Source organism: Prionailurus viverrinus, chromosome D1 (assembly GCF_022837055.1).
Source record: "Prionailurus viverrinus isolate Anna chromosome D1, UM_Priviv_1.0, whole genome shotgun sequence".
Lineage (NCBI taxonomy): Eukaryota > Metazoa > Chordata > Mammalia > Carnivora > Felidae > Prionailurus > Prionailurus viverrinus.
Genome location: NC_062570.1, coordinates 17633068 through 17658880, shown reverse-complemented (window position 1 = coordinate 17658880; position 25813 = coordinate 17633068). Strand labels below are relative to the sequence as shown.

At 58.7% G+C, this 25813-nt stretch overlaps 1 protein-coding gene and 1 long non-coding RNA gene across 4 annotated transcripts; one reads left to right on the top strand and one right to left on the bottom strand.

The window, feature by feature from the left end:
* TRIM29 (tripartite motif containing 29) lies at positions 1-25813 on the top strand. Of its 3 annotated transcripts, none has more exons than XM_047878712.1 (10): positions 1-1009; positions 8579-8674; positions 9459-9692; positions 10901-11099; positions 13680-13781; positions 16142-16234; positions 18348-18443; positions 19850-19948; positions 21403-21479; positions 24646-25813. In XM_047878712.1, the coding sequence occupies exons 1-10, from the start codon at positions 206-208 to the stop codon at positions 24706-24708; spliced, it is 1863 nt and encodes a 620-aa protein (XP_047734668.1). In that variant the 5' UTR covers positions 1-205; the 3' UTR covers positions 24709-25813. The 3 variants fall into 3 exon arrangements, with proteins under 3 accessions (XP_047734668.1, XP_047734667.1, XP_047734669.1); XM_047878711.1 differs by having other exon boundaries at positions 19847-19948; XM_047878713.1 differs by lacking the exon at positions 19850-19948 and having other exon boundaries at positions 2-1009.
* LOC125176841 (uncharacterized) lies at positions 2959-9106 on the bottom strand. Its single transcript, XR_007156414.1, has 4 exons — positions 8433-9106; positions 5454-5551; positions 4150-4241; positions 2959-3936 (listed from the first exon to the last, which is right to left on the bottom strand). It is a non-coding gene; the product is annotated as an uncharacterized LOC125176841 (long non-coding RNA).

The following is a 25813-nucleotide window of genomic DNA, read 5'->3' as shown; positions in this document are numbered from 1 at the left end:
GGCCCGTTGTGTCAGGCTTGGGCCTGCTGCCCCTCCTCTCCCTCCGCTCCTCCTCCTCCCCCTCCTCCTCCTCCCCCTCCCCTGTTCCCTATAGGTGTTTCTCTGGGCTCTGCCGCCTGTCCCACTCCCCTCCGAGACGCCGGCCCGAGAGGTCACCCGCCTGCAGCCCCAGCGAGTCCCAAACACGCCTGCCCAGTGACCCGCCATGGAAGCCGCGGATGCCTCCAGAAGCAACGGGGCCAGCCCGGAAGCCAGGGATGCCCGCAGCCCGCCGGGGCCCAACGGCGCCCTGGAGAACGGGGCCAAGGGCGAAGGCCAGGATGCCAAGACCACCAATGGGCACGGCGGGGAGGCGGCCGAGGGCAAGAGCCTGGGCGGCGCCCCGAAACCGGGGGAGGGCAAGAGCGCCCTGTTCTCGGGGAATGAGTGGCGGCGGCCCATCATCCAGTTTGTCGAGTCCGTGGACGACAAGGGCTCCAGCTACTTCAGCATGGACTCCGGGGACGGCAAGAGGTCCCCCTACGCCGGGCTCCAGCTGGGGGCCGCCAGGAAGCAGCCCGTCTCCTTCGCCGAGAAGGGGGAGCTGCGCAAGTCTATCTTCTCGGAGCCCCGAAAGCCCACGGTGTCCATCGTGGAGCCCGGGGAGGCCCGGCGCAACAGCTACCCCCGGGCCGACGGCGGCCTCCTCCTGCGCTCCAAGTCGGGCTCCGAGGAGGTCCTGTGTGACTCGTGCATCGGCAACAAGCAGAAGGCCGTCAAGTCCTGCCTGGTGTGCCAGGCGTCCTTCTGCGAGCTGCACCTCAAGCCCCACCTGGAGGGCGCCGCCTTCCGCGACCACCAGCTGCTCGAGCCCATCCGGGACTTCGAGGCCCGGAAGTGTCCCCTGCACGGCAAGACCATGGAGCTCTTCTGCCAGACCGACCAGACCTGCATCTGTTACCTCTGCATGTTCCAGGAGCACAAGAATCACAGCACGGTGACGGTGGAAGAGGCCAAGGCCGAGAAGGAGGTAATTAGCTGGGGCCTCTTCTGCGCTGGGGGCCCCCAGGGTTTGGGCCTCGAGTCTCGTCGGTCCCTGGCTCTCTCAGGATATGTTTCTTGCCCCTCTGCGCCTGCAGGCTGGGGGGCAGAGGCAGTTCCCTCATGCTCTGAGGCCTCTGGAGACAGGGGCACTGCCTGGATGAGCAAACGGAGGGGCAGGAACGACTGGGGGCCTGACCAAGGTCATAGGATAAATTCAAGTCTGATCAGAGAATCAGTGCTCAATCCTGCGCTCTGCCTGGCTGGGGCGATTCTTTTCTTTTTCTTTTTAATTTTTTTTAAATTTGAGGGCCAAATAATTCTTACCACCTGAGCAGGACTGACCCCTGGGGCAGGGGTGATGGGGGAGGGGGAGGGCATTTGGGGGCCACTTAAACGTTCTTTTCTTCTGGCTTTAGAGTTTGCATTTGCAGTACAGAGGCTTCTTGCTGTTTATCTGATCCCCGGGCCGGTCTCTTGCCGTCCCCAGTGGCCTCCTTTGTCCTCCTCTCAGCTGGGCCGGCCCTGCGTGCTTTGTGTGGTTGCGTGTGCACGTGCCTATGCCTGTAGGTGGACACTACTTGGCGAGGGTTGGAGTTTGCGTGTGGGCGGGATGTACGTATGTGTGTGTGTGATATGTGCGTGTGGGTGTTTGGTGCATATGTTTGTGTAGGTGATGCCTAAGTGTTTGCATGGGTTCTGTCGACGTGATTGCGTCTGGGCTTCCACGGGGAGGAACAGAGGCGTGTGGAGGCTTGTGAATGTGCTACACCTGGGGAAGGTGTTCTGGGCCAAAGGCTCAGCTGTGGTTGCTGCCCCAAGCCCCGTGGATGCTGCGTCCTGCTCTCTTGTAACAGCAACACGGTGGGTGGACAGCCTCCCCCCGGCGTGAACCTCCTGGTGCTCAATGTGGGGGACTTGACCTTCCTCAACAGCTTCTGTGACCATCCAGATGGGGCAGCCCGGGACTCCTCCCTGCTCAGCCTTCCTGACCGAGAGTTGGCCGATTCCTGTCTTCCTGCACCCCTGGTGCCCACAGCCCTGGGCAGAGAGAGATGGGTTACAAATGAGGAAAGACCCAAAGATCCTTCTCAGAGGCCTCGTTTAGCCCAGGGAGGTGTTTCCTGTTTCTCGACGCCCGGACCCCAGCCTGGCTTCAAGCCTCACGCTGGGAGACGGGGCTGGGGCAGAGCCGTGGAACCCGTCCTTTGGGAGCTTAGCTGGGAAACCACAACAGAGCAAGGGCCATCATCCTCATCCACTGCAACCGAAACCCTGCAGAGGGTTCTGGGAGGCCTGACCGAGGTCCAGCCCTGGGGTTTGCCTCTCGTTAGCCGTTGGACTGTGGACAAGTCCCTACCGCTCTCTCAGTCCTGGTTTTTCCATGTGTGAAACCAAGGTGTTGGACTAGACTGGCGGTTTTCAAATTCCCCCATGGAGTCCTAGGATTCTTGGAGATGTCTTTGACACCTCCCCGACAAGGAGGGGGGCAGATATTGGTGCCAAGAAGGCAGGGGCTTCCGGCTCCCACTTCTACAAGCAGAATACATTCTTATTTATCTGCTTTATACGTAGGGTTTGCCCGCAAAGTGCGTCTGAAACAAAAGTATCACCTAAGAAAAGTCCAAGTGCCCCTGGAGGACTCGAGGGTCTTGGTCAGCCCTCTGTGGAGGCACCAGAAACTCAACAGTTCACCTTCCAGTGCCTGGGGCTGCCGCAGGACTCAGAGACACAGCCCTTGCCCTTGAGGGCTCACGATGTAGGTCAGGAGGTAGAGCTCAGACGCACAAACAAGCCTGGGGAACATCCGCCCGGTTACACAGAAGCAGCCGTAGATCAACATCAACTTGTAGAGGGCGGAATGCCAGGCCAGCTGGACTGTAGCAGTCTCCTCTGTCTCCTCCTTCACCTTGCAGACGGGGACACATGCCCAGGGAGAGGAAGGGATCTGTGCCAGCATGTAGAGGAAGAAGCCCCCTAATTCTCTTCCAAGATTTGAGAGCAACTGAGAGGCAGGGCCTTGAGGGGATGGGATCCAGGATACGCGTGCTTTACAGGGGCTTTCAGAGGAAAATGTCTGATCCGCCGGAGTGACTAACGGTGGGAACTTCAGACAGCGTGTGTGTGCGCGTGTGCACGAGCGTGCACCAGCAGCCAAGGGGGTAGGCAGGGAGTGGTGTGGGCCAGCCAGGAGGCTGAGCTGGAGCACGGCTGTTTGTCTAGGCCTGGCTCTGCTGGAATGTCAGACGTGGGGGACGTTGGCACAGAGCGGGGTTAGTGGGTTGACTGATTGAAATGAATAAGCGTGTCAATCCCGGCGTCCTTTGGAGGCATCCCCTGCAGACCCAAACGTCAACCCACACACAGGTTTTTTTTGCAAGGAGCCCTGTCCAGAACCTGTTCTGCAGGCCGGCTGGTGAAGGCCCAGGTGAGGTCATCTTAGACCTACCTTGAATGGTTGCATTAGGCTGCAAAGGACACCCAGGGCTGCGGGGGTGCTCATCTCCTGGGTTTCAACTCTCCCTGGAGCCTCTGAGCGGAGGCAGTGTTGGGGAAAAGGCCACTTGATGCGGAAGCATGACAGTCCTTCCTCTGGTGGATCCAAGACCAGAATGTTCTAGTCCCGCTCCACAGATGTCCTCCGGTCTGCCCTCCTGCCTCTGGACGGGCTGGAATAGGCTGATGAGATTACATTGTACATATCCCTCCTTTTCTGTGTCTCACGGCCCGCCTCCTGTCTTATCCCAAGTCCCTCCTGCTGCATCGACTCGGGAGAGAGGACTCCTCCTGGCCCATGGCTGTCTGCTCGAGGGTGACCTGCCCGGCCTCTGCACCGCCAGCTGTGTGGCCCTGGCATGGGTCTGGCCTGGGCTCTGGGTCGGCAGCCTGGAGAGGCATGAATGGGGGAGCACTCGCCTGTGGGTGCAGAGGGGAAGCAGTTTATCCTGTGAACTATTTGGAGACAGGAAAAGAAAGGGACCGGCAGGTGGCAGGAGACGCATCCGTTTTTACGGACACATCTATGCACCAGATGTTTACATGTTACTCCTGACAACAGCCCCACAGGGTGTGTGCTTTTCACCTATTTTATAGATGAAGACGGAGGCTTGAAGGTGCTAAGAGACTTACCTGAAGTCACAGTGCAGAGCGGCAGAGCTGGGGTTCGGACTGTTCCGGTGGCTGTTTCCTCGCTACCATTTTTCAAAACGAAGTTTATTTATCTTGAGAGAGAGAGAGAGAGAGAGAGAGAGAGAGAGAGAGAGCATGGGTGTGCGAGCGACAGGATGAGAGGGAGACAGAGTATCCCAAGCAGGTTCCACGCTGCCATCACAGAGCCCGACCTGGGGCTCGAACCCACAAACCGTGAGATCAAGACCCGAACCGAAACCAAGAGTCAGGTGCTTAACCGGCTGGGCCACCCAGGTGCCCCTCTAGTATTTTAAACTTTGTTTTCAGGTGATGGCAGGCCTTCTGGGGGGCCACTGGGCCCAGTGGCTCCCAACAGCCATCCTTAGGTTGGAGTCACCTGGTGGGTGAATCATGACACTGCTTCCTGGGCCTTTCCCTGGGAGGTTCTGGTTCAGGGGTTTGAGGCCTGGGATCTTGTATTTTTAAGTCTCCCTTGGGGATTCTAACGTGGAGCCAGGTTGGGAGTCAGGGATCACGTCCAACATCACCAGGAGGAAACTGAGGCCTGGACAGGCGGGGCGACGTTCTCGAGGGCCCACCGCTGGTCTGGAGCCAGCCTGGGTGGTACTGTGTCTGCCCCCAGTCGCCCCTTCCCTGTCCTGACACCCGAGGAAGCAGAAGGGACAGTAAGCCTCAGTGAGACAGACTAATGCTGGGCTGTTTGACATCTGGGTGGAAATGGGGAAATCCATCCAGCATTTCAGATCCTTATCCAGATAATTACCATTTGTCTGAGAGTACAAATTTGGCAATTAACTGGCTCATTTGGCAAATATCAGAGCCAACGGCCCGTGCGGTCAAATCAAGCCAGAAGAGGATCACAGCCTCCTCGCCCCCTTCCCTGGGGGCATGCAGGTCACATGTCCAGGTGAGCGCTCGCTCGGGTGTGTCTGAGGGCCCCATCGGATGGAGGCACCGGCTGCTGTGCCGTCAGTCTGCTCTCAGGGAGACCTCTGGTCCCCCAAAGCCAGAAGGATTTGCAGGCAGGGTGGCTTACCCAGTGCCCATCCCGGGCAACAGAGCGGGAGGCAACCAGACGAGTGTAGGAGAGGGGAACAAAGGAGGCATTTAGGGACAGGCCTGGGCAGGGTGGAGGGAATGAGCCGGGAGTAGGAGGAAGTGATGAGGAAGGCGCAGACAGGGATGGAGGGGTGGGGAGCTGAGGCCCCAGCAGCAGGACTGAAGGGGAAGGACGCTGTCCGGGAAGATCCGGAGAAGAGGCTGCAGGGGAAGAGGCCACATACTACGACCTGAGTCCTTTGTTGTATCTTGGCCGCAGCCGCTTTCTAGTTGTGAGAACTCGGGCAAGGTACGTCATCTTCTTAGGCCTTCGTTTCTGAGTCTGTGAAATGGGGTGACACCAGGTTAAAGGAGACAACGCCAGACGTGTAGGTGATATTCAATAATACAGTTAAGTGTCGTTCCTCCTCCTAGTGTTGTGGGGGAACCCAGGATCGCGGAGCCTTCCTACGTTATCTTCTTTCCTATATCCCGCCTTTTCCAGCTTCGTGCAGCCCTGCTCAGCGGGCAGAAACTGCCAAGGGCCACACAGATGCTGGCTGCGTCCCCAGGGGTCTCACCCCAAACCCTCCTCTCCGAAGAGCGTAGCCCTCATCCCAGAGAGGCGAGCAAGGACCATTCTAGCCGCACAGAGCTCCCAGGCCAAGGGCCCTTCCCTGATCCCGCCGCGTCCTGCAAGTCTGGTCTTGCGAGGCCCCCTCCCAGCCTGTGTCCGACTTCCCCAGTGCCCCAAAGAGAGAAGGAGACTAGTCTCTCCTCCGCCCTGAGTCTCCCGCCCACTGCTGCAGACAGTATGGCTCCACTTGTGCCCCTGCCCTCACATGTTTCCAGATCAGCCGCCTCTCCTTCCTCCCCTCTGGCTCTCCTCGCCACACCTCTGCCAGCCCCGCTGCCCTCTTCCCTCCTCCTCTTCCGCAGGATGGGCTTCTAGGGTCGGCCCTGGCCCCGGCTCTCCATTGTGCTAACCCCTTCCTCCTTACTCCATGGTTCTTCCACTCTCTTGGCCGGCGAATCCACGCTTGTCTGGTGAGACTTCTCCTCACCTGCAGGCCCCAGCCCAGCCTCATGTCTCCCCTTCCCCCCACAGCGGCTAGCAGGTGCTGCTTGCTGCATGTGACTCCCCTGGCCTTCACCTTCTCTGGTCCTCCTGGGGAGCAGGCCTCTTGTTGTGTCCACGGAAGATAGAGCCACTGAGGCACGGAGCACTTAAGTCACCTGCCTGGGGGCGGCGGTAACTGGATTCAGATGTTTAGACTCGCAGTCCCGTGCTGTGGGTGGGCTCCCTGCTGGATCCCCCAGCCTCGTTCATGGGAGGGCTGCCCCTGCCCCCCACCAGCCACAGGCCCAGGGGTGGGAGTGAATGCACTTTCCTTCTCTGCTTTCCTGTCCATCAGACCTTGTTCTGGGGGTGCCGAGGTAGGGGAGAGAGTGCCCGGCCAATTCCCCGCCTCCAGCCAGGTCAGGAAGTGGCTTCCAGCTGTCCCCTTGACCTCGGGCCTCACCCAGCAGCAATCCCGGGATGGGCAAAGTGCCTGGCACAGACCCATTGTCCAGACTCTTGTCTCTTCCTATGACCCAGGTCCTTCCAGGCCACTGGATCTTCTCTACTCTCTGTGGCCTGGGCTCTCGGGCCCTGCATCCTCAGGGAGCGCGAAGGCTGAGTCTCCGTGTCCACAGTGGGGTTTTACTCCTTTGTTCCCCCACCGCGGTGTCTATCAGCTCCTGGCTTCTCCCCAGCCTTTTTCCAGAGACCAGGCCGGACCCCGTCCTCAACTTCCTTCATTCTTTCCTCCGGACCACCATTTTCTCTCTCTGGTGATGGCGTTTTCCACGTTACGGGATTTTCAGCCCATTGCCGGTGGGGCAGATGCTTACCGAGAACTCAGAGTCTCCTTGCCTGGAGGGCGCAGGAGCGTGGTCAGAGAGCAGGTGTGGGGTGGGATCAGGGGCCAGGGAGCTCCACACCTCCTGCCCCGGGCCTTCCCCATCTTCTCCACCAGCTCCCTGGCCCTCTGGGCACCCTTTCCAAGAAAGCCAGGGAAGCTGTCTCCACTACCAATCCACTCCCCTTGGGCATGTGCTGAGGGACCCCAGGTGGCGGCCTGTCGTCCGGGTGGAGCACTCTAAGTGTGACGTGTGGCGAAGTCTATACCCGGCTCAGGACCCCATGCCAACGGAGCTCACATTCCCAGTGGTTTGTGGCCTCCTCATCTTGACTCTTCTTGTGGGTTCCTCAAAGAGGCAGCTGGAGAAAGGCTTGGAACTCTGTGTTCAAAACCCAGGGTAGTGGGGTGACCGCAAGCACCCCAAGGCATTCTCAGATGCCTTAGTCTTCCTGCCTGTTGGGTGGAGATCACCCACCAGTCTTCTGAGCTGGAAGGTGCTTTGAGAGCACTGGCAGGGGGCCCAGCAGAACAAAGAGGTGCTTCCTGGCTTGGCCTAATCGGCTTGGCCTTGGCTTCATGCCTCCCCTTTCGTCTCTGTGGTAGCTGCTTTCCAGAGAAGGCATTTCCCCAAATGGAAGGAAAGTATTATCTATACTTTCCATATCCATTAGAGCTCCCCTCCCAAGGCACCTCTCCTTGGTCCCCTTCCCAACCCACCCCAGACCCCAGCAGCCTGTGTCCTCCCCTGAGCGGGGGTCCCTGGAATCTCTGCTTGTCTTCTCTTATCCTTCCCCCCCGCCCCACATCACTGCCTCACTCACTGGTCTCCCCTTCCTCCTCCAGGGACCCTGAATAGAGGTCCCCATCCTGCCCAAACTGCAGACTGCACTCTCTTTCCTGTAAACAGGTTTATAGCTGTGCCTGTCCAGACAGGAGTCCCCGCTGGTTGCAGCCTGGGCTCCCGCTTGCAACACAGGCCCCACGTCATGGCACAGAAACGTTGCACACTGTTACTGCCACGGGATACTCCCTGGGCTGGGCTGGGCTGGGCTGAGCTTGGCTGGGTCCCTTGCTCCCCCAAGCTTGAAGGAGACAGGAGCTTTCTTCCCTCTCCCCAGTGGCCACAGGTCCATCGAAAGGAGGGGGAACCCCATAAACAAACCTCCTTCCTGCTCACTTTGGGCGGACAGACCTGGCGGAGGTTTAGTCCTTATAGAGACACAGCTGGGATGTCCAGCCCCCGAGGCCCGAGTTCATAGCAAAGTAGTGTTTGGCTTGTTGCTGGATCCCTGGTGAAGGGCACAGTGCCTGGCATACCTAGGGTCCCGATGAATGTCTGCAGAATGGAGGCCACAGGGCTGGGTGGCGAACCTTGCCCAAGCCGGCCCCCTGGGTGGGTCCACTCCTGGATTCTCTGGTGCTCCTCCTCCCCGACTTCTCCAACCTTGGCTCCTTCCCTGCAGACAGAGCTGTCGCTGCAGAAGGAACAGCTGCAGCTCAAGATCATCGAGATTGAAGACGAAGCTGAGAAGTGGCAGAAAGAGAAGGACCGCATCAAGGTGGGCAGCCTCCATCCCCACCTGTCCCACCTGCGAGGAGCCAGGCTTGGCCCCCATCTCTGCTGCACGCTTCTTCTGGCTCCTCCCACCCCTCTGGCGTCCCCACCAGTTCCCCTTCTAAGTCTGGGCCAGGCACTTGGGTGGGATCTTGTCCATCACCTTGTGCTCATTTGACATCATCCTAGCAAATAAAGCCCCTCCAGGTCCTCCAGGGGTGGAGCAAATAAAGCCAACCGGTCCTCCAGGGCCCTCCATTGTCTGCTCTGTCTACCAGACCACCCGGCCACCAAATGCATGACGTTGTCCTTTGACTTGTGCCAGTATGGCTAGATGTATGCCTGCCATGGTTTGAGTAACTACCAACCACAGTCTGAAATCACTGACTCTTGACCCTGGCTGCATAAACAGCCCATCAGTTCACTTTCTGAATGATGTTTGGTTCTAGCTGAGTTTCATAGAGCACAGCCTGACTCATGGGGGAACTTCTAGGTCTCTGGAATCGCCCAAGGTTGGAATGATGGCTCTAGTCAACCCACCCAGGGAGGAGTCACAGATAGATAAGGAAGAACGGGCTGTAAAAAACCCTGGCCATCTCTGTCAATAGATGATGTCAATGGTGCCTTTGAATGAGATTCTTAACCAAACAGGCTTGCTGGGTTGGGGCAGTAGAAATACCCTGCCTGGCTCTGATTCTGGGTTGGAAACCTAAAGATACATCCCTCAAGAGAGTTTCTTTTTAATTATGGAAAGCCTTTTTTCTTCTCTCCTCTCACTCTGGACCCAGAGCTTCACCACCAACGAGAAGGCTATCTTGGAGCAAAACTTCCGGGACCTGGTGAGGGACCTGGAGAAACAAAAGGAGGAAGTGAGGGCTGCCCTGGAGCAGCGGGAGCAGGATGCTGTGGACCAAGTGAAGGTGATCGTGGATGCTCTGGACGAGAGGGCCAAGGTGTTGCATGAGGACAAGCAGACCAGGGAGCAGATGCAAAGCATCAGTGACTCAGTGCTATTTCTGCAGGTAACAAGGAATTCCTCCACCATTCAATCCCTCAATTCTTCCATCTGCTTTCCCAGACCTTCATCCAGCATCCATCTGTCCATCATTCATTTATCTACTACCCATGTGTCCATCCATTCACCCACCATCCATCCATCCATCCATCCACCATCCATCCATCCATCCATCCTCCATCGCATCTGCCCATTTACTTTTTCCATCCAAGCCATTTTCCTGTCTACTCTAAAGATGGCACACAAATATCACCTTGTACCAACTTCAGTTGATATGCACTAACGTTGCTTCAGGCTCAGTAGGAAAGAGTTCTGGGATTGATTAGCGATGCCTGCTGTGGTTATGGGGGAGTGGCATGTAAGTGCTACCCATGTGTTGTCCTTGATCTTATCTGTGTGTCTATTCATCCACCCATCCTTCCAACTGCTAGAGTGTTTTGGGTACTACAGCATGCCCAGGACTCTGCTAGGTGCTGTGGAGAATAGAAAAACACAAGATATGGTTTTTGCCCCCCAGGAGCTACAATCCAGCTGGGAAGATAAGATGTGTACAATTAGAGAGCAATATAGAAGAGTGTGTAATTAAATGATAAAGCATGTGGTTCGGGAGATAAGTTCTGTGGAAGCTCTGGGAAGGGCAAGCAGGCAGGAGTAATCTAAGACAGCTGTGTGGAGGAGATGGAATTTGAACTGGGTCTTGAAGGCCCAGAGAGGTTTGAGAAAGAGGAGGGACTCTCCAGTGAGGGGGAAGGGAGGGGAGAAGCACAAAGCATGAGGCAGGCTTGAGTATGGCACGTAAAGGTGGAGGTAGTGCCATGGCTGGCCCAGAACATTCTAGAAGTTCCTTGCATTTCCTTAGTGCTTTCACTCCCAAAGATGCTACAGCTTGTGTCACTCTCATAAACCCCTGTGAGGTAGGATGAAGTGTCCAGTTGTGGAAGTGGGAACCGTAGAGTCGCATATCTGACTACCAGCTCCATCAGAGCTGTTAGCCCCCAGTGGAGTTTGGTCAAACCCTTTCATTTCACAGAGGGAGAAACTTATGAGGACAAGTGTGGCTAGTTGGTAGCAGAGCTGTGTCTTGAATCCAGCACATTTGGCTCCGGGTACTGAGTCTTCCAGCTGGACTGAGAGCCCCCTGTAGAGGAGCCCCCCCCTCCCCCCACCAGCTCCCAAAGACCTAGAAAGCTAATGGCTTCTTTCCTTCCTTGGTAGGAATTCGGTGCATTGATGAGCAATTACTCCCTCCCCCCACCTCTGCCCACCTACCATGTTCTGCTGGAGGGGGAGGGCCTGGGACAGTCGCTTGGCAACTTCAAGGATGACCTACTCAACGTGTGCATGCGCCACGTTGAGAAAATGTGCAAGGCCGACCTGAGCCGCAACTTCATTGAGAGGAATCACATGGAGAACGGTAGGTCCCTCTGTGGGCAGGTCCCACGGCCACGGGCACTTTCCTCTGAGGCCAATCCCTGCTGCCTGGGCTGGCACCTAGCCAGCCAGCCCCTCATTGTTCCAAACCACCCATCCTACCCGAGGGATTCGGGGATTGTAGGCCTCCGTTGAACTTGCTGCCAAGGTCATGCAGTGATTACAAGGGCCCTCAAGGGCAGTGAGCATCTGGGCACTGGCTGCACAAATGCCTCCTCTCGGTGGGTCATCCATCAAACTCAGGGATTAATTTCATTCAGGTCTACATCTGATTATGGACCTCAATCCAACAGCTGTGTGGGAAAGCAGATGCTGCCATTTGTAAGGGCCAGACGCTAGCCTGGTGGCTTTGCAGACTCCAGTAGACATGACCTAGAACCGCATCATGCTTGGAGGGAGAGCTTACCTGTCACCATGGCTACACTGAGTGGTGTTGAGCCCAGAGGCTAGACCTGGCCTAATGCGCTGGCTGGGGACAATGTGATACATGTGTCTCGGTGATTCACCAGCTCCCCTGAAGTCAGCTTCTCTTCTGAGTCATGCTGTCCCCCCGCGGAGGCCAGTTGAATCATCTCATAGAAAACCTCCTCATCTGAGAAACTAGTCCATTAAGTCTTTTCTCACCAGCCCAGCCTAGTCCTTTCAGGGCCTGAAGCCAGAGCACTTTCTCCCAAGGCCCCACCCGGTGGCCCAGGCCCAACACAGGGCCTTAAGGACACTTCTGGCTCCAAACACCCCAAAGGAAGTGAGTGGTCCCTGTCTTTTGTCTCCAGATGGAGCATGTGATTCTTTGGGGATGAGAAGGGGATAATGGCGTGCAGATGTGCTGAAGTTTAGGGGGGCATCTATATGTGTTGGTGATGGTGCCGTCACACGGTGTCCCTGTGAAATGTGAGGGACATTCAGTCACACCTGAGGATTCTTGAGCCATTGCAGCAAGACGATAATTTGGCTTCAAGAGGCATTCAGATCCTGAACTCCTCCTAATGACAACGGTGATGACACTGATGGCGATGGCTAACAGTGACTGAGTACTCCCTGTGTGCTGGCCTTGTGGGAGCTCTCCGCTTACCGCAGCTTGTTTTCCATGCTGGATGGACTGCATTTCACAGACGAGAAGGCTGAGGCTCGGAGGAGCAGCTTTCCGAAGGGCACACAGCTAAGCAGGGGATGTAGTTAGGATTCACACTCAGCTACTCAGTTTTCCACGTCTTCCCTTCCGAGAAGCTGCCGCTGCTGGTGGCTGTGCAGAGGGGTCGGGGAGTGTGACGATCACGGTCCCTGGGGTAGGACCTCGAGGGCAGAGCCCCTCATCTGAGGTCTGGCCAGACCAACGAGGGTGGCCCTGACTGGGTCAGGGTGGCCTGTGAGCCCTACCGCCCGCCCGCCGTGCCATTTCTAGGTCATGGCCGTGCTGGCCATGGCCTCTGTGCAGGTGTGGCCCCGTGCCCGGTGCACAGTGTGCAGGGAGGCGCTGCGAGGAGCAGGGTGATGGTGCTGCTGATGTCAGTGGCCCTGCACCTGTGCCCGGGGCCCTGGGCCTCCACGTCGGTTCTTGGTCGCTGCTGTGTTGTTGTTGGGAGTGTCCCTGGCTAGGGCGGGGTGGCCGGGGGGAATGGGTGGGTGGCCAGTGAGTCAGACCTCCTCTCCTCCCAGATGCCAGCCTGCCCATCAGACCAGGGACTCAGCCTTAGGCCCGGAGACTAAGAAGCACCAGATCGCCTTCATCCGGGGCTCGCCATGGTGGTGGGAGGGTGCGTGGGGGCTGGGCCAACACCTAGGAGTGCCTACTGTGTGTCGGGCCCCTGCTAGGCACAGGTGGTGGAGATACAGGATGGGGGTCTGAGCCTCCTCTCGTTCCTTCTCTTGCCCCGGGGAGAGGGAGAGGGAAGGGCAGAGGGAAAGTAGAAGATGGGGAAGTGACGAGAGGAAGGAATGGGGTGGGGAGGGCGAGCTTGGCTCCACAGATCTGTTTGGGTTTGGGGGTTTACTGGTGGGTGGGGGTGGGGTGGGAAGAGTCAGTGCCCCTCCCATTCAGCTCACTCCCCTCTGCGTGCCTCTGCTCAGCCAGCTGGATCCCTGGCTATGGGGGTCAGCGCGAGGACGTCATTCCATCACCTTGGGCCACCAACAGTGGCTGGGACAAAGTGAGGAAGCGGGGACGAGGGCTCCCACCCCAACGCTGCCCTTATGGGCCATGTGACATTGGGCAAGTGGCTTCACTTACCTCCTGAGCCGCAGTTTCCTTGTCTGTCACATGAGGATGTACACAACCAAGAAGAAACGGAGATCGGCAGCGCCTTGTCAACTGCAAGGTGCTGTCCCTGTGGCCTTACTGCCAAGGCTCAGTCCAGGGAGGCAGATGTCCCACTGTAGAGTCTCTCTCGCCTCCTGGGAGCTCAGGAGCAGAGGGCAGGGTGTTGCCTTCTCTGAGGTCGGAGACTCTTGCCTCTCCCTGGGACAGAGGGGCTATGGGCCAACTCAGCAGAGCCCAGGGATGCCCCCAAGGGCCGGCTTCTCCTCTCCACTTGCCCCTCTGGTGACTGACCCCTCTCCTTCCCAGGGGGCGACCACCGCTACATGAACAACTACGCTAACAGCTACACGAGCGAGTGGAGTGCGCCTGATGCCATGAAGAGATACTCCATGTACCTCACGCCCAAGGGTAAGGGAGAGACCCTGCCGTTGCGGGCCACGGGCCCGGAGACTCAGCCGGGTTCCGCCTTGGTCGAGTGACCGTCACTCGGTTTGCCTCGGGAAGCCCTGGAACATACCCGCTGTCCCAGTAGAACCTCGAACGGTGCCCTCTTTCACCCTCAGAAGCATCCGGATTAGAGATAAGTTGCTGGCACCCTGCCCTCACGGCTTCCCTCCCCTCCAGAGGGTCCCTGCCTCCAGTCCGAACCCTTCCTTGCCTTTCCTCCCGGAGGGTCCCCTGGCCGCTGTTTTCACCAGCGGCCGTCTGCCAGGCCTGAGCCGTGTTCCACTTCCGCTTGAGTGTTTGTGGTCCCGTGGGAGGCTGGCTCCTCCAGAGGCCAGTCTGCTCCTCAAGGGCAGGGAGACCGACGGCTGGCTCCACATTGCCTCACCTCTCCCTCCCGTGCCTGCCGCCTGGCCCTCCCTCTCTGGGCCTGGACGGTCCCAGCCGGGTAGGGGTATAGGCCAGAGCCTGCCTGTCCTCGCCCGGGGCGGTAGGTAGCCTGTCGCATTCTTTTGCACTAGCAACAAACCACAGTAATGCCCGTTACGTAAGGGTGGGTGTGCCAGGCCTGGGGGCCCTCAGACAGAAGGTGTGTGAGTGGGGGTGGGGGGCGTTGGGAGAAGAATGGGGGTGTGGGGAAAGGTGGGAAAGGAGACCGGAGACGTGGGGAAGGCACAGGGAACTGGGGAGGGGGGGCCTCCAGGCCAGAGTGCTGGTTCACACACCTCAGCCACACACACACACACACACACACACACACACACACACACACACACACACCATGGGAAGGGCGTAGGGGATTTAGAGAGATGAGCTCAGCGGGAGAAAACTCTGTGCTCCACCCATTTGAAAACAACACCTGGGCTCTGGCAGAGGCATGGCGAGGCAGCTGGGCACCCCGGGTGCCCCCTGCCCCACATTCCTGGTGAGGCCTGCCCCTTCCCCTCCCGGGGCTCTGTCCCAGGTCTGCCAGTGGCTGAGCTGCACTAACCGGCCTCCCCAGCGTCCCTTGCCCAAGCTGGTCCCTCTGAGGACCCCGGTGTGCATCGATCGCTCCCCTCGGCTGGCCCCTGCTGGGCTCCCCTGCTCTGTGGAAGACCGAGGAGAGTGTGGGTTCCACCGTGAGTCTGGTCGTGGGGAGGGGAGCAGAGCAAGAACAGGGGTGGAGGGAGGAGCACAGAGCTGCCAAGGGGCTGTCCCAGAGCCAGGACCTGGTGACCCTGGCCTGGTCACTGCCCCCTCTGAGAGGAGACAGATTAGGCTCAGATGCTAGGAAGCCTTTCAGCTTGTCACTGAGTCAGGCTGTGACATTTGTAGGTGGAAGAAACAGGTTCATCTGGTGTCCCCGCCCCTGCGGGGCGAGGAAGGAGGAAATTTGCCCTCTGGGAGCTCCCAGGCTCAGGGTAGAGGCAAAGGAAGGGCCAGGGAGGGTCGGCAAGGGGATCGGGAAGCAAGGCCCACCGGAGGGCCACTGGCATGAGTCTGGGGGCCCCGGGGCAGTGGGCTCGGGCAGGGAGACTTCCCGGCGGAGGTCGGCTTCCAGGCCCCCTGAGACGGGCAGTGTGCTCAGTAAAGAGGCGTGGCTGTGACGGACAGAGGGCACCTGGGTGAGAGGAACCACAGGCACAGGGGTTTAGAGAAGGACCAGCAGGTGCTGGTTAGGTGGGAGGGGAGGGGCCGAAAGAAGGACCCTGGCACATATGGGGAGTGTGTTTTCTTCACCTGTGAGGTGGGGGTATGAATCCCAGTCTGCCGTTCTCTCAAGATTGTGGGAACCCGAATTTGGAGGTTGCCTTGCAGTGTAAGGTCTTGTCCCCGGATGAGGAAGCACCCGAGAGGTGTTTGCGGGCACCCGCTCACCATCTCTGGAGAGCTCTCCTTTGGCCCAGGGCCTGATGCCTGGGCCCCCTGCACGGTTGCCGTGATCCTTCTTCCTCAAGGGCGCCTCATTTCCTGGCCTCTGGTGTCTCGTTCACACAGGGGACTGGCTCAGGAGGGAAGTGTTGGCTTTTCCAGCCTCTGGTGACCTTCAAAGCCCCCTGGGTAGGGTGACCATACGCCCCAGTCTGTCCAGGTTTACACCTGTGTTCTTGCATACTTAATAGCCCTCCTTCCTTCTCAAGTGTCCTGGCTAGAGGGCAGATTAAGTGACTGCCTATCCTAGACCCAGAGGAGCTTGGTAGTGAAACCCAGGTCCTGAGACAGGCAGCGGGGGCTGTTCGGGGACCAGGAGTCCCATATAACCCCCAAGTCAGGAGCCATGGGCCTGCCTTGAACCAGACCCACCTTTCTGCAATGATGGTTCCTGCTCGTCTGCTTCACAGGTGGGGCCAGGACATCGTACCAGCCAGGGTCCCCCAGCCGCCTCTCCAAGGAGACGAACCAGAAGAACTTCAACAATCTCTATGGCACCAAAGGTGAGAGAATGGCCCAGTGTGTAGATGGGCAGGGCCCGTGATGTGGGGCGAATGTGGGGGCTGAGGCGGGCTAGGGGCCCAGAGATAGGTGGGAGGGGGCCTGCTGAGCTCGGAGTGTGTGCGTGTGCGTGTGGGGGGGGGCGGGTGTGACCTCATTAGTTGGGCTACGGAGAGGCAGCCGGGCACCTGGGCATCGCTGAGTCCAAACGATCTTCCTCCCCCTGAAGGGTGAGTCAGGGAGACTGGGAGCTGGGGTTAGGTGTAGACGCTTCCCTTAGCAAGCATGGAGACACAAGGACCTGAGGGGGACCCAGTCCTTTATGGATTTGGACACTTCTGCACGGAGAAGTCACGGTGGTTAAGACAGACTAGTGTAGCTGTAAAGGGAGAGGATGGCACCATATGAATTGGGGCCGTCCCTGGAAATCCGGGAGGTATTGCCACCCTTCGAGGCGAGTGGCATGCCCCTAAGACCCGGAGAAGGTGAACTAGGGGCGGAGACGTGGCTTCCTCTGGGAGAGCTGCCAAACACAGAGACCCCTCTGCCCGGTGCACCGAGGGCACCGTCGTGCCAAGGGTAGGGCCATGCACCCCAAGAACCCAGGTTCTGGGAGGCTCTGAGGTGCGTGCCAGCCATGTGCAGGGAAGGAGGGGATTGGGGCATCTCCACCAGAACCCCCACCTCGGATGTGGCACCGGGAGGTCTGAAGAGGTGAGGAAGGGGGTGGGGGACCTCTTCGGTGAGGACATGGGCCCTCAGAGATCTGGCGGGTTGGAGGGTCAAGGGCACCCGTGGACAGGGCACTGGCCAGGCCTCTGTGTCAGGACTGGGTTCACACTGTTACTACCACATGCATGGTAGACGGTGCACTCCCAGGCAGACGCTGGGTCTGTCCGGCTCACTGCTGCAAACCTGGAGGGGGGAGCTCAGCAAACATGAGTTGAAAGAGGGGAGGAGTGGAGAGTGGACAGAAGAGTTGAAGAGTGTTAGGAGTGGATCCAAACAAGTGGATGAAAGGGTGTGGGCCTCTGGCCCCTCGGAGCTCTGGGTGGGTCTGCTCCCCAGGGGCCGTGCTGGAGAGCCCTCCTGAGGTCCCCTTGGCAGGGGCTCACGGTGGGGTGGGCAGGCGGCCCCAGCCATCTCTGACCGCCAAGCCCCAACGTCAGCCCCAGGCAGGCAGCTGTGGGAGAGGACCACCAGGGAGGGGGCTGTCCAGACTGCTGAGAGGGAGGGCCCGGGACGGCTGCGTCGTCCATGGGGGGCTCTGAAGCCCCAGACTTGAGCGTCCCCATGGTGCTCCTGCCGTTCTTTCCATGCCCTCCCCGCTGCCTCTCCTCCTCTAGACTATGGGGCATACTTCCAAATGGACCCTTGCCCCCCTGTTCAACTTGGCAAGCAGAGTTTCAGGAGTAGTATCAGCCGCTTCCGTCCCCGGGTGTTCGCATGTGTTTGTATTTATTTGTTCTTTCATTCATTCCTCCATCAACCATACAAGGAAATCTTCTAGGAACCAGGCTCAGTGCCAGGTGCTGCGCATGATGCTGGGCCAGACAGGCCTGCCCCCTGGCCCCATGGAGCCCGGGGGGGACACAGACGATGAAACTTGCCATTAGGACCCAGGGGGACGAGGGGTGCAGGGTGACGTGAAGCCTGGGGCCGAGGCACACGCAGATTTGGGGGAGTGACAGGGAAGCTGATGTCAGAAGATCCAACATATGTGTTGAGGATGGGGAGCAGGTCGAGTGTCTGTGCTGGGGCGCTGGGGGAGCTCAGGGGTAGCCTGGATGGAGGGTGAAGTGTTGGAGAGGAGGGAAGGGAGGTGAAGCCGGGAGGTGGAGGTGCCGGTGAGTGTGGGGGCGGCGGCCCAGGCAAGTGCTGTGCGCTGATTGAGGACTTGGCACCTGAATCCCGGCCTTGAGGTTGGGCAGGGATGTGCAGACACCTTGTGGTTTAGCATGAGTTTGATGGCAGGAAGGATTGGCAGGAAGCGGGACGGGGCTGGACAGATTGGCAGAAATGGTCTCGTCCTGCCCTCTGCGCCCTCATACGGGGCTACACGGGGGGGGGGGGGGGGGGAGCACGGGTCTGACGCCTCTTCCCGTGTCCTGCCAGGTAACTACACCTCCAGGGTCTGGGAATACTCCTCCACCATTCAGAGCTCTGACGACCTGCCCGCTGTCCAAGGCAGCTCCTCCTTCTCCCTGAAAGGTGAGCAGTCCCCACCCTGCCCTGCTTTTCCCGTCACTCGCTGAGCTCTATGCTGGTCTCTGCTCCCTCCCTCACCAGCCACCTGCCCTGTAGGGCACAGACCCCGGCTTGAGAGCCAGGGAGCTGCCTCCACCTGTGCCTCTGCTGTTAGAGAAGCGCGGGCTACACCAGCGATGGCCACTAACGATGAGCCACATCGTCAGGTCGTGACCATGCCATATGCCCACTGCCACCCCTGACATCCCCAGGGTGCTTCCCTCGGGCCTAACTTTGGAGTCCTCCCGCTGCAGAAGGTTTACTTAACTTGGTTCATCCGGCGACAGCCGGCCTCAGTTGACTCGCGAGCCCTGTGGCCACGTAGCAGCTGCCAACACGCTGCAGAGTCAGAGTCCTGTGAAGCCTTCTTTCGCAAAGGCAGGACTACACCACTTCTAAGGCCTCCCGAGTCTGACTCTGCTCCCCAGAATTCTTTGATGAAGCTGAGCGGTCAGTGACTCATGTCCCCTGAGGTTGGCCAGGGCCCTCGTGTCTCTTCTGAAAGGCCCCAGGGACAGCTCTGTGGACTCCGGTATAAGCCCGTCTGTCTTCGGACAAGCATCTGGCCCGGAAGCAAGGATAAGCAGGTTGGCCAGAGTCAGGGAGGGGGAGGAGAAAGGGGCTGTGCAGGGCAGCAGACCCCCCAGCTGTGGCCTCCGAGGGTGGCTTTATCAGTCAGCTGTCCCTTCCGGGCTGGAATCCCAGCCTGTACCCAGGGCCGGGATTCTTGGAAGGACCAGCTCCCCTTGCTTGCCTTACAAGGCAATGTGACCGGAGGGTCCCAGCCCGCAAGACCCCCACGGATATCCTCTCCCCGAGCCAGGCCCAGGAAACCGGCACTTGCCCTGGCCTTGTCTGCCTCTTAGCACATCCCTCCCTTCTCTCTGGTCAAGCCTCTAGATCAGAGGCCACCAGTCAGGGAAGACAGTCACCCTCTGGTGTGATTTGGAGCTTTCAGGCTTCCCTGGATCCCCCCATTGGCCTGCAGTACCTCCCCTGTCAAAGGCTTGGCCCGAGGACAGCCCCTCCTCAAATATACCGAGCCCTAGAGGAACAGCCCAGGGACATCTGTGGTCGCCTTCACACAGATCAGCCCATCCCAGGTGGTAATGGCCTTGGATGGGGGTTCTGGGCAGGTGCCTGCCTGTGTGCAAGCAGAATCCGCACACCGCGCCCCCCCAGCCCCCCCCCCCCCCCTGCCGTGAGGGTGGACCCCACCTGCACCTACTCCCGCGGCCCTGGAAGGAGGCAGAGATGCTCAGTGCTGCCTGGATAAGGCTGCCAGAATAACAGCGCCCCGGGGTGAGCTGTGACTCCCTCTGGCCCCTCCTGGGACCAGGCCATGCTAATGCCTCTCTCTCTCCCAGCAGGCACTGGGAAAGTCCCCTATCAGTTCACCACCTCGGGACAGGCCACCACAGAGTTTTCCAAACCCCTGGACGGCAGTGGGCTGTTTAAAAACAATCCTGGTACCTGCCTGTTTTCCCTCCCCTTGTCTCTCCCACAGCAGGGCAGACGGGACATCCTATGGGGCTCTCTGCCAGTTCTAGGGGACCCTGGTCCCTCCTCCCCAGAGTCCCCTGGAAGAGGGATGCATCCCCGCACCCACCACCCCCTCCCTCCCCCCCCCAGCACCCTCCCTAGCTCACCCTTCCCCTGGACTTCTGTCTGCTCTACACACGGCTGGTCTCCTGGACCACACCCCCCGGCCCCACCCCCATCCTCCTCTCTCTCATGGCTGGCATGGGTTTTTCTTTCTGGGAACTGAGAATTGAGATCTGAATCCCCCCCTCTCTCCATCTGCCACTCAGGACCCGTGGAACCCTCTCTTTCCATGGCTTCCCCCCACCCCCAGATGCGGGGAGAGACCTGGCTTCTCTGCTCTGTCTCCACCCTCTTGCAGAGGGCAGACCAAGAGAAGGGTCAGCCTGGCTGGCAGCCTGGCAGGGCTGCAGGTGGTTTCTGGGCCTGACCAGCTCATCCTCCTCTAGAGCAGCCCAGAACAGGGCTCCGGGCTGCCCCAGCCAAGGACAGACCCTGTTTATTTCTTGAGCTTCTCCAGTCCGGGTCATAGTCCGTTCCTCCCCAGGCCCTGTGGACTGTCCCAGCAGGCCGATGGCTGAGGCTGACAGTGCCTTCCACTGTTCTGTGGTCCAGAGGTCCTCCCAGATCCCACTGGGCTGAAGGGGAGTGGGGTAGGTGGGAGGATCAAGCCGGGGTAGCACCCATGTGCTCTGGGCTCCGTGGGCTTGCTCTCTTAAGCCCGGACCATAGCCACCAGGCAAATTACTGCCTGTCCCTGGCCCCAGCGTCCCGCCTCGCAATAGGCCAGAGGCAGAGGAACTGGGCAGGAGGAACTTGGGGATGGGTTTCGACATCCCGCAAAAAACTGCCACTCCCTTGGCCGTGCAGCTGGGGCCAACCGCTGAGCTCACAGAAACGGGGTGAGGCTGAAGGAGAAGCCGTGTGCAAAGTCCCCACGGTGGTGACAATGGAGCCCTGTCCAGGCAGCGTGGGCAGTTGGAAAGGGCGCCTCCTGGTGGAAACGCTGGCAGGTTGTGCTCATGGGAAGAGACAGAGCCAGTGGTGTGAACCTTCAGGGTAGGTGGGGGGAAATCCTTGGGGAGTAATGTGAGCCTGACCTGGATTTGGCGGCCACACTCCCCTGCGGCCTGGCCCCACCCTCCTGGCCTGTTCCTCCTCCCTCTGTCTGGGTGCCTTTTCCCTCTGGCCAGCCTCCCCAGGGTTTTCCACTGCCCCCCCCCCCACAGCTGCTGCATACCTCTTGAGGGGTAGCCACACTTGGTAATGGGCTGGATGGAGCTTGGTGGTCACTTTGGAGATGGCACCCTTGTTGCTGTGGTCCTGGAGGCCCTGACTGCCCAGCCCCTCTCCCTCTGACCGGCGCCTCCTGTTTCCGCAGGCTATCCCTCCCTCATCAGGAGCCAGAGCCCCAAGACCCAGCCCCAGACTTGGAAATCTGGCAAGCAGACTTTGCTGGTGAGTAAGGGACTGCCAGGAGAGCCTGCCTAGGCATAGGTGTGTCCAGAATGGGCACTGAATGGGGCTCCCCAGGGGCAACTTCCCAGGGGAGGTGATAGGGGGATGGGGACATCTCTGGGATGGAGGGGGGAGGCGACAGTGGCCTGAATACGGACACTCAGCCAAGGGCAGTAGAGACCTAGGGCTAATAGGCAGTGGGTCTGGGTAAGCACACACTTTCTGGGCCTCAATTTTCTAATCTGTAAAGTGGGCAGCCCTGGGTTTTTTTTTTTGTTTTTTGGTTTTTTTCATTTGGCAAATGGCTGCTGGGTGCCTGTGTTTGCTGAATGATAGCTTTGTCCTCATCAGCTCTGACAGTGTGATAGTTTCCGTCCAGGGGACAGACATCCTAGTGACAGGTCCCACTTCCCTGCGGCCATTCCCCAGCTCTGACAGCACAGAGGCCATGGGGGTTATAGTGCGGTGAGGCAGAGGCTACAGTGTTAAGAATAGAGATGTTTTGGGTCCAGTAGCTAATGACCCTGAACCAGGAACTGAAAAGCCACACAAGAGGGGAGCATGACTTTGGGGGCCAGCCAGCTCATGGGATCCCAGATTCCCTCTCTGAGACTGTTCCCCCCGTTTTATAATGTAGTACTGAGATGAAGTGACCCCTGATAACCTTTAGACCTGACCCAAGACCTAGGCAAGCAGGGGCTTCCTCGACAGGCTGTGCCCCCACCTTCTGCTGTGCATATCTCTTTCCGCTGACAGAGTCAGACAGCTGCCCTGGGGTATGGGTGGCATCAGGGGACCCCTGCCGGGGACAGGGGCTCGAGTCCCTCGCTCCCTGCTGTCTTTGCATTTCGAGGTCAGAGCGTGGGGAAGTGATTTGCTCCGGGCCACGGTGACTGGGGCTGGTTTAATTGGAGAGAATCTTTTAATTTGCTGGTGAGGGGAGCTAAGTGATCGTGTGTGTAATTTGGAGCTGGGTCCAGAGGCATTGTAGCAGCAGGACTGCAAAGAGCAGATATGGGGAGAAAGAAAGAGGGTTTTTGTTCCTGGACTCGGTCCTTCCCCTCCCAACCACATACTCTCACCTCCGAGAGCCTGGGTCCCTGCAGAGAAGGCTCATTAGCACTGCTTGGCGGGTAGGGTTCTGACGTCCGCAGCTCGCACCCAGCACTGGAAGGATGCTCGTATGTATGAGGCAGGTGATCGTATGTGAGGAAGGCTGGCCTGGGGGTCCGGAGGCCTGGGGTCTGGCCCTCACCCTCTTACCGACTTGCTGTGTGACCTCATGTGAGTCCTTCTTCCTCTGGGCCACAGTTTCCACATCTGTAACGAGAGTCAGATGGCCTGGATGATCTCACAGTCCTCCCAACTCTGATGTGCCATGACCCTGAACCAGGGAGGGGACAGGGGCAGGCTGGGAAAATGGGGACAAGCCCAGAGGCCTTGAAGCTCTGTTCCTGCCTACCCACCACTCTGGGCTCTTCACAGGACAGCACCCTTCGCTGACCTGTGGCCCATTTGCCTGACCCAGCCTTCCAGAAAGAAAGAGTTCATCCATTTCTAGGTCTATTCATGTTGCCTTGTTGCCTACCTTCGGGTCCAGGCCTATTCTGCCACCGGGGAGCTATGTGACTTTGGCCATGCCTTTCTCCTTCCTGGGCTTCTGTCTCTTGTGTTGCTTATTTTTAAAAACATTTTTTTTTTTTTTACTTTTAAAGATTTTGTTTCTTAAAAGTAATCTCTGGGGGCGCCTGGGTGGCGCAGTCGGTTAAGCGTCCGACTTCAGCTCAGGTCACGATCTCACGGTCCGCGAGTTTGAGCCCTGCGTCGGGCTCTGGGCTGACGGCTCAGAGCCTGGAGCCTGCTTCCGATTCTGTGTCTCCCTCTCTCTCTGCCCCTCCCTCGTTCATGCTTTGTCTCTCTCTGTCCCAAAAATAAATAAACGTTGAAAAAAAAAATTAAAAAAAAAAAAGTAATCTCTGTACCCAACATGGGGCTCGAACTCAACAACCCTGAAATTAAGAGTCATGTGCTCTACCCACTGAGCCAGCCAGGCGCCCCTCTTGCATTGTTTAATAAGTGGTTTAACCGAGGTCTGAGCTAAGGACTCGGCCCCCACATTCCTCAGGCCCCCAGTTCTGCTCTGGACCAGATGTGGGCAAGGAGCTACCAGTAGATACAAGTTTCCGGGCAAGCAAGGTCAAGGGCAGGGGCTGGAAACATCCTCGGTGTCTCCTGTACCGGCATCAGTGGAGGGTGAGATGGGCTCGGTCCCTGACCCAGCTCAGGGACAGAGCCACTTCCAGAAGCCCACAGAGGGGCCGGGGGTGCTCACACAAGGCAAGCAGCAGCGAATCCTGGCCTCTTCGCTGCTGGAGGATTTCTCAGGGCCCTGGTGAGCTGATTGGGAGCAGAGTGGGGGGAGGAAAGTTGTTGCTGACTCTGTGCTGAGGACACTTCCTGAATCCCGATGAGAGGCCAGGATGAGAGAGGCGAAGGGGCTGGGGTTGGGCAGCTGGGTGTTGACCTGCACCCTCTCTGTCAGTGGGAGTCATGCGGAGACGACAGAAGCAAATGCTTGAAGACCCAAGAGGTCGTTCGGAGACATGGGTGGAATTGGGGGGCATGCTCTGGAGCTAAAATGCTAGGGTTCAAATCCCAGCTCCCCTACTCAGCTGCTGGGTGGCCGTGGGGAGTTGCTTAGCCTCTCTGTGCCTTGATGTGTTCATATATAAAACAAGGATGGTAATAATAACCCACTTAATTGGGTGGCTGTGAAAAACCTAAATGGGTCCATCTATGGAAGACCCTGGTAACAGCATAGTGCAGTTCCATAGAGGTGAAAGCGTATACAAATGGGGGCTCTGGTGGGCTGGGGGTGTTCCTGGGCCACGGAGAGAAGGTTTGATGAGGGGCTGAGGTTCTTGCTCACTTACTGACGGACGGGAACGAGCTCTCATTAGGATATGAGCCCAGAGACTCTAATAATACTGGGGCCCGACCCCGCTCACAAGGCAGGGAGAGCTTGCAGGCGAGGCCGCAGGGCCCTAGAGTTGTGGGTTCAGGTTACTGCTGCTTCCCGCGGGGACATTAGGCCAGGGGGTCTGGCTAATAGGCTCAGCTTTCATCTGCCTCCTCTAACGACTCTTGTTCCCCCCCCCCCCCGCAGTCTCATTACCGACCGTTCTACGTCAACAAAGGCAACGCGATGGGGTCCAACGAGGCCCCGTGAGTTCCAGACGGACGGAAACGAGGCACTGCCACCCCTGCCCTCCCCGGCTGATCCTTTCCTCTTGGCATCCTTCTCATCTGGGTGGATGGGAGCCTCCCCCCTCCTCCCCCATCAGCCATGCTCCATCCAGGCCCCTCTCCAGCGTTGGGACTTCTGATGGTCACCGTCTTTCCTGTGCTCAGAGGCCAGCCGTCGCAGGGGTGGGACATAGGTGGGCCTGCCTCCCCTAACCCACCACCCTCCTCCAGGGTGGATTGCCGGGGCTCCCATGGGTGCCCACGTGGTAGCAGCCTGTCTCTCCTGCCCCCCCCCCCCCTGCTGTCTTGAGGCCTATTGGCCATTTCTCTCCAGGGCTCCTTCCCGTGTGATGTGGTCAGTAGATGCTTGGCCAAGATAGTTGCCCATCTCCCACCCGCATGGGCCCACCTTCTTCTTCCCAGCAGCCCGGCCCCATCAGGAGACTGGCCCTAAGTGCCCTGCTCTGGTCCTGCCCACCAGTGCCCAGCCCGGAGGAGCCTGCAGGCCCTGGCCACCATGCAGGAAAAGCTCCCAGTGTCTGGCATCATCCTGGCCACTTTGGGCGTCACCATATCTACTCTGAGTCTGAAGTCCCTGGGAATGGGCTCTCCTGGCTGTTAGGATGGTCTTAGCCAAGATACTTCCCTCTTCCACCAGCTGAGATAAGCAATTTCGTCACCATGATACAATCCATCCACGAAAACAGCTACTGGCCCAGCTGCCCCAAGGGAAATGCCATTTACCTATGGAATTTTCATGGTTCTGCAATTCTGTGTCCTCTCCAGCAATGGCAAGTGAGCAGGTGGGGGGAAAGTGGGGCTGGGCTGGTAACTTGCAATTTCCACGTAACTGCCGCTGTTTCCCAGGGTGCCTTCCACACTGCTCCGCACCCGTCTTCCTCCTCCCTCTGACTACCTTCCATGTCACACGCCATCATGGGGCTCGGGGCCTGCAGAGGGGACCAAACCAGGAACGGCAAGGTGGGGCCCTCCCTCCTCTCGCTGTCCCTCCCAAGGGCCCTGAGCGTTCTGGGGAGGGGGACATTCAGCCTGGGCTTTCCCCTCCTGAATAAACCATTGATCACCCA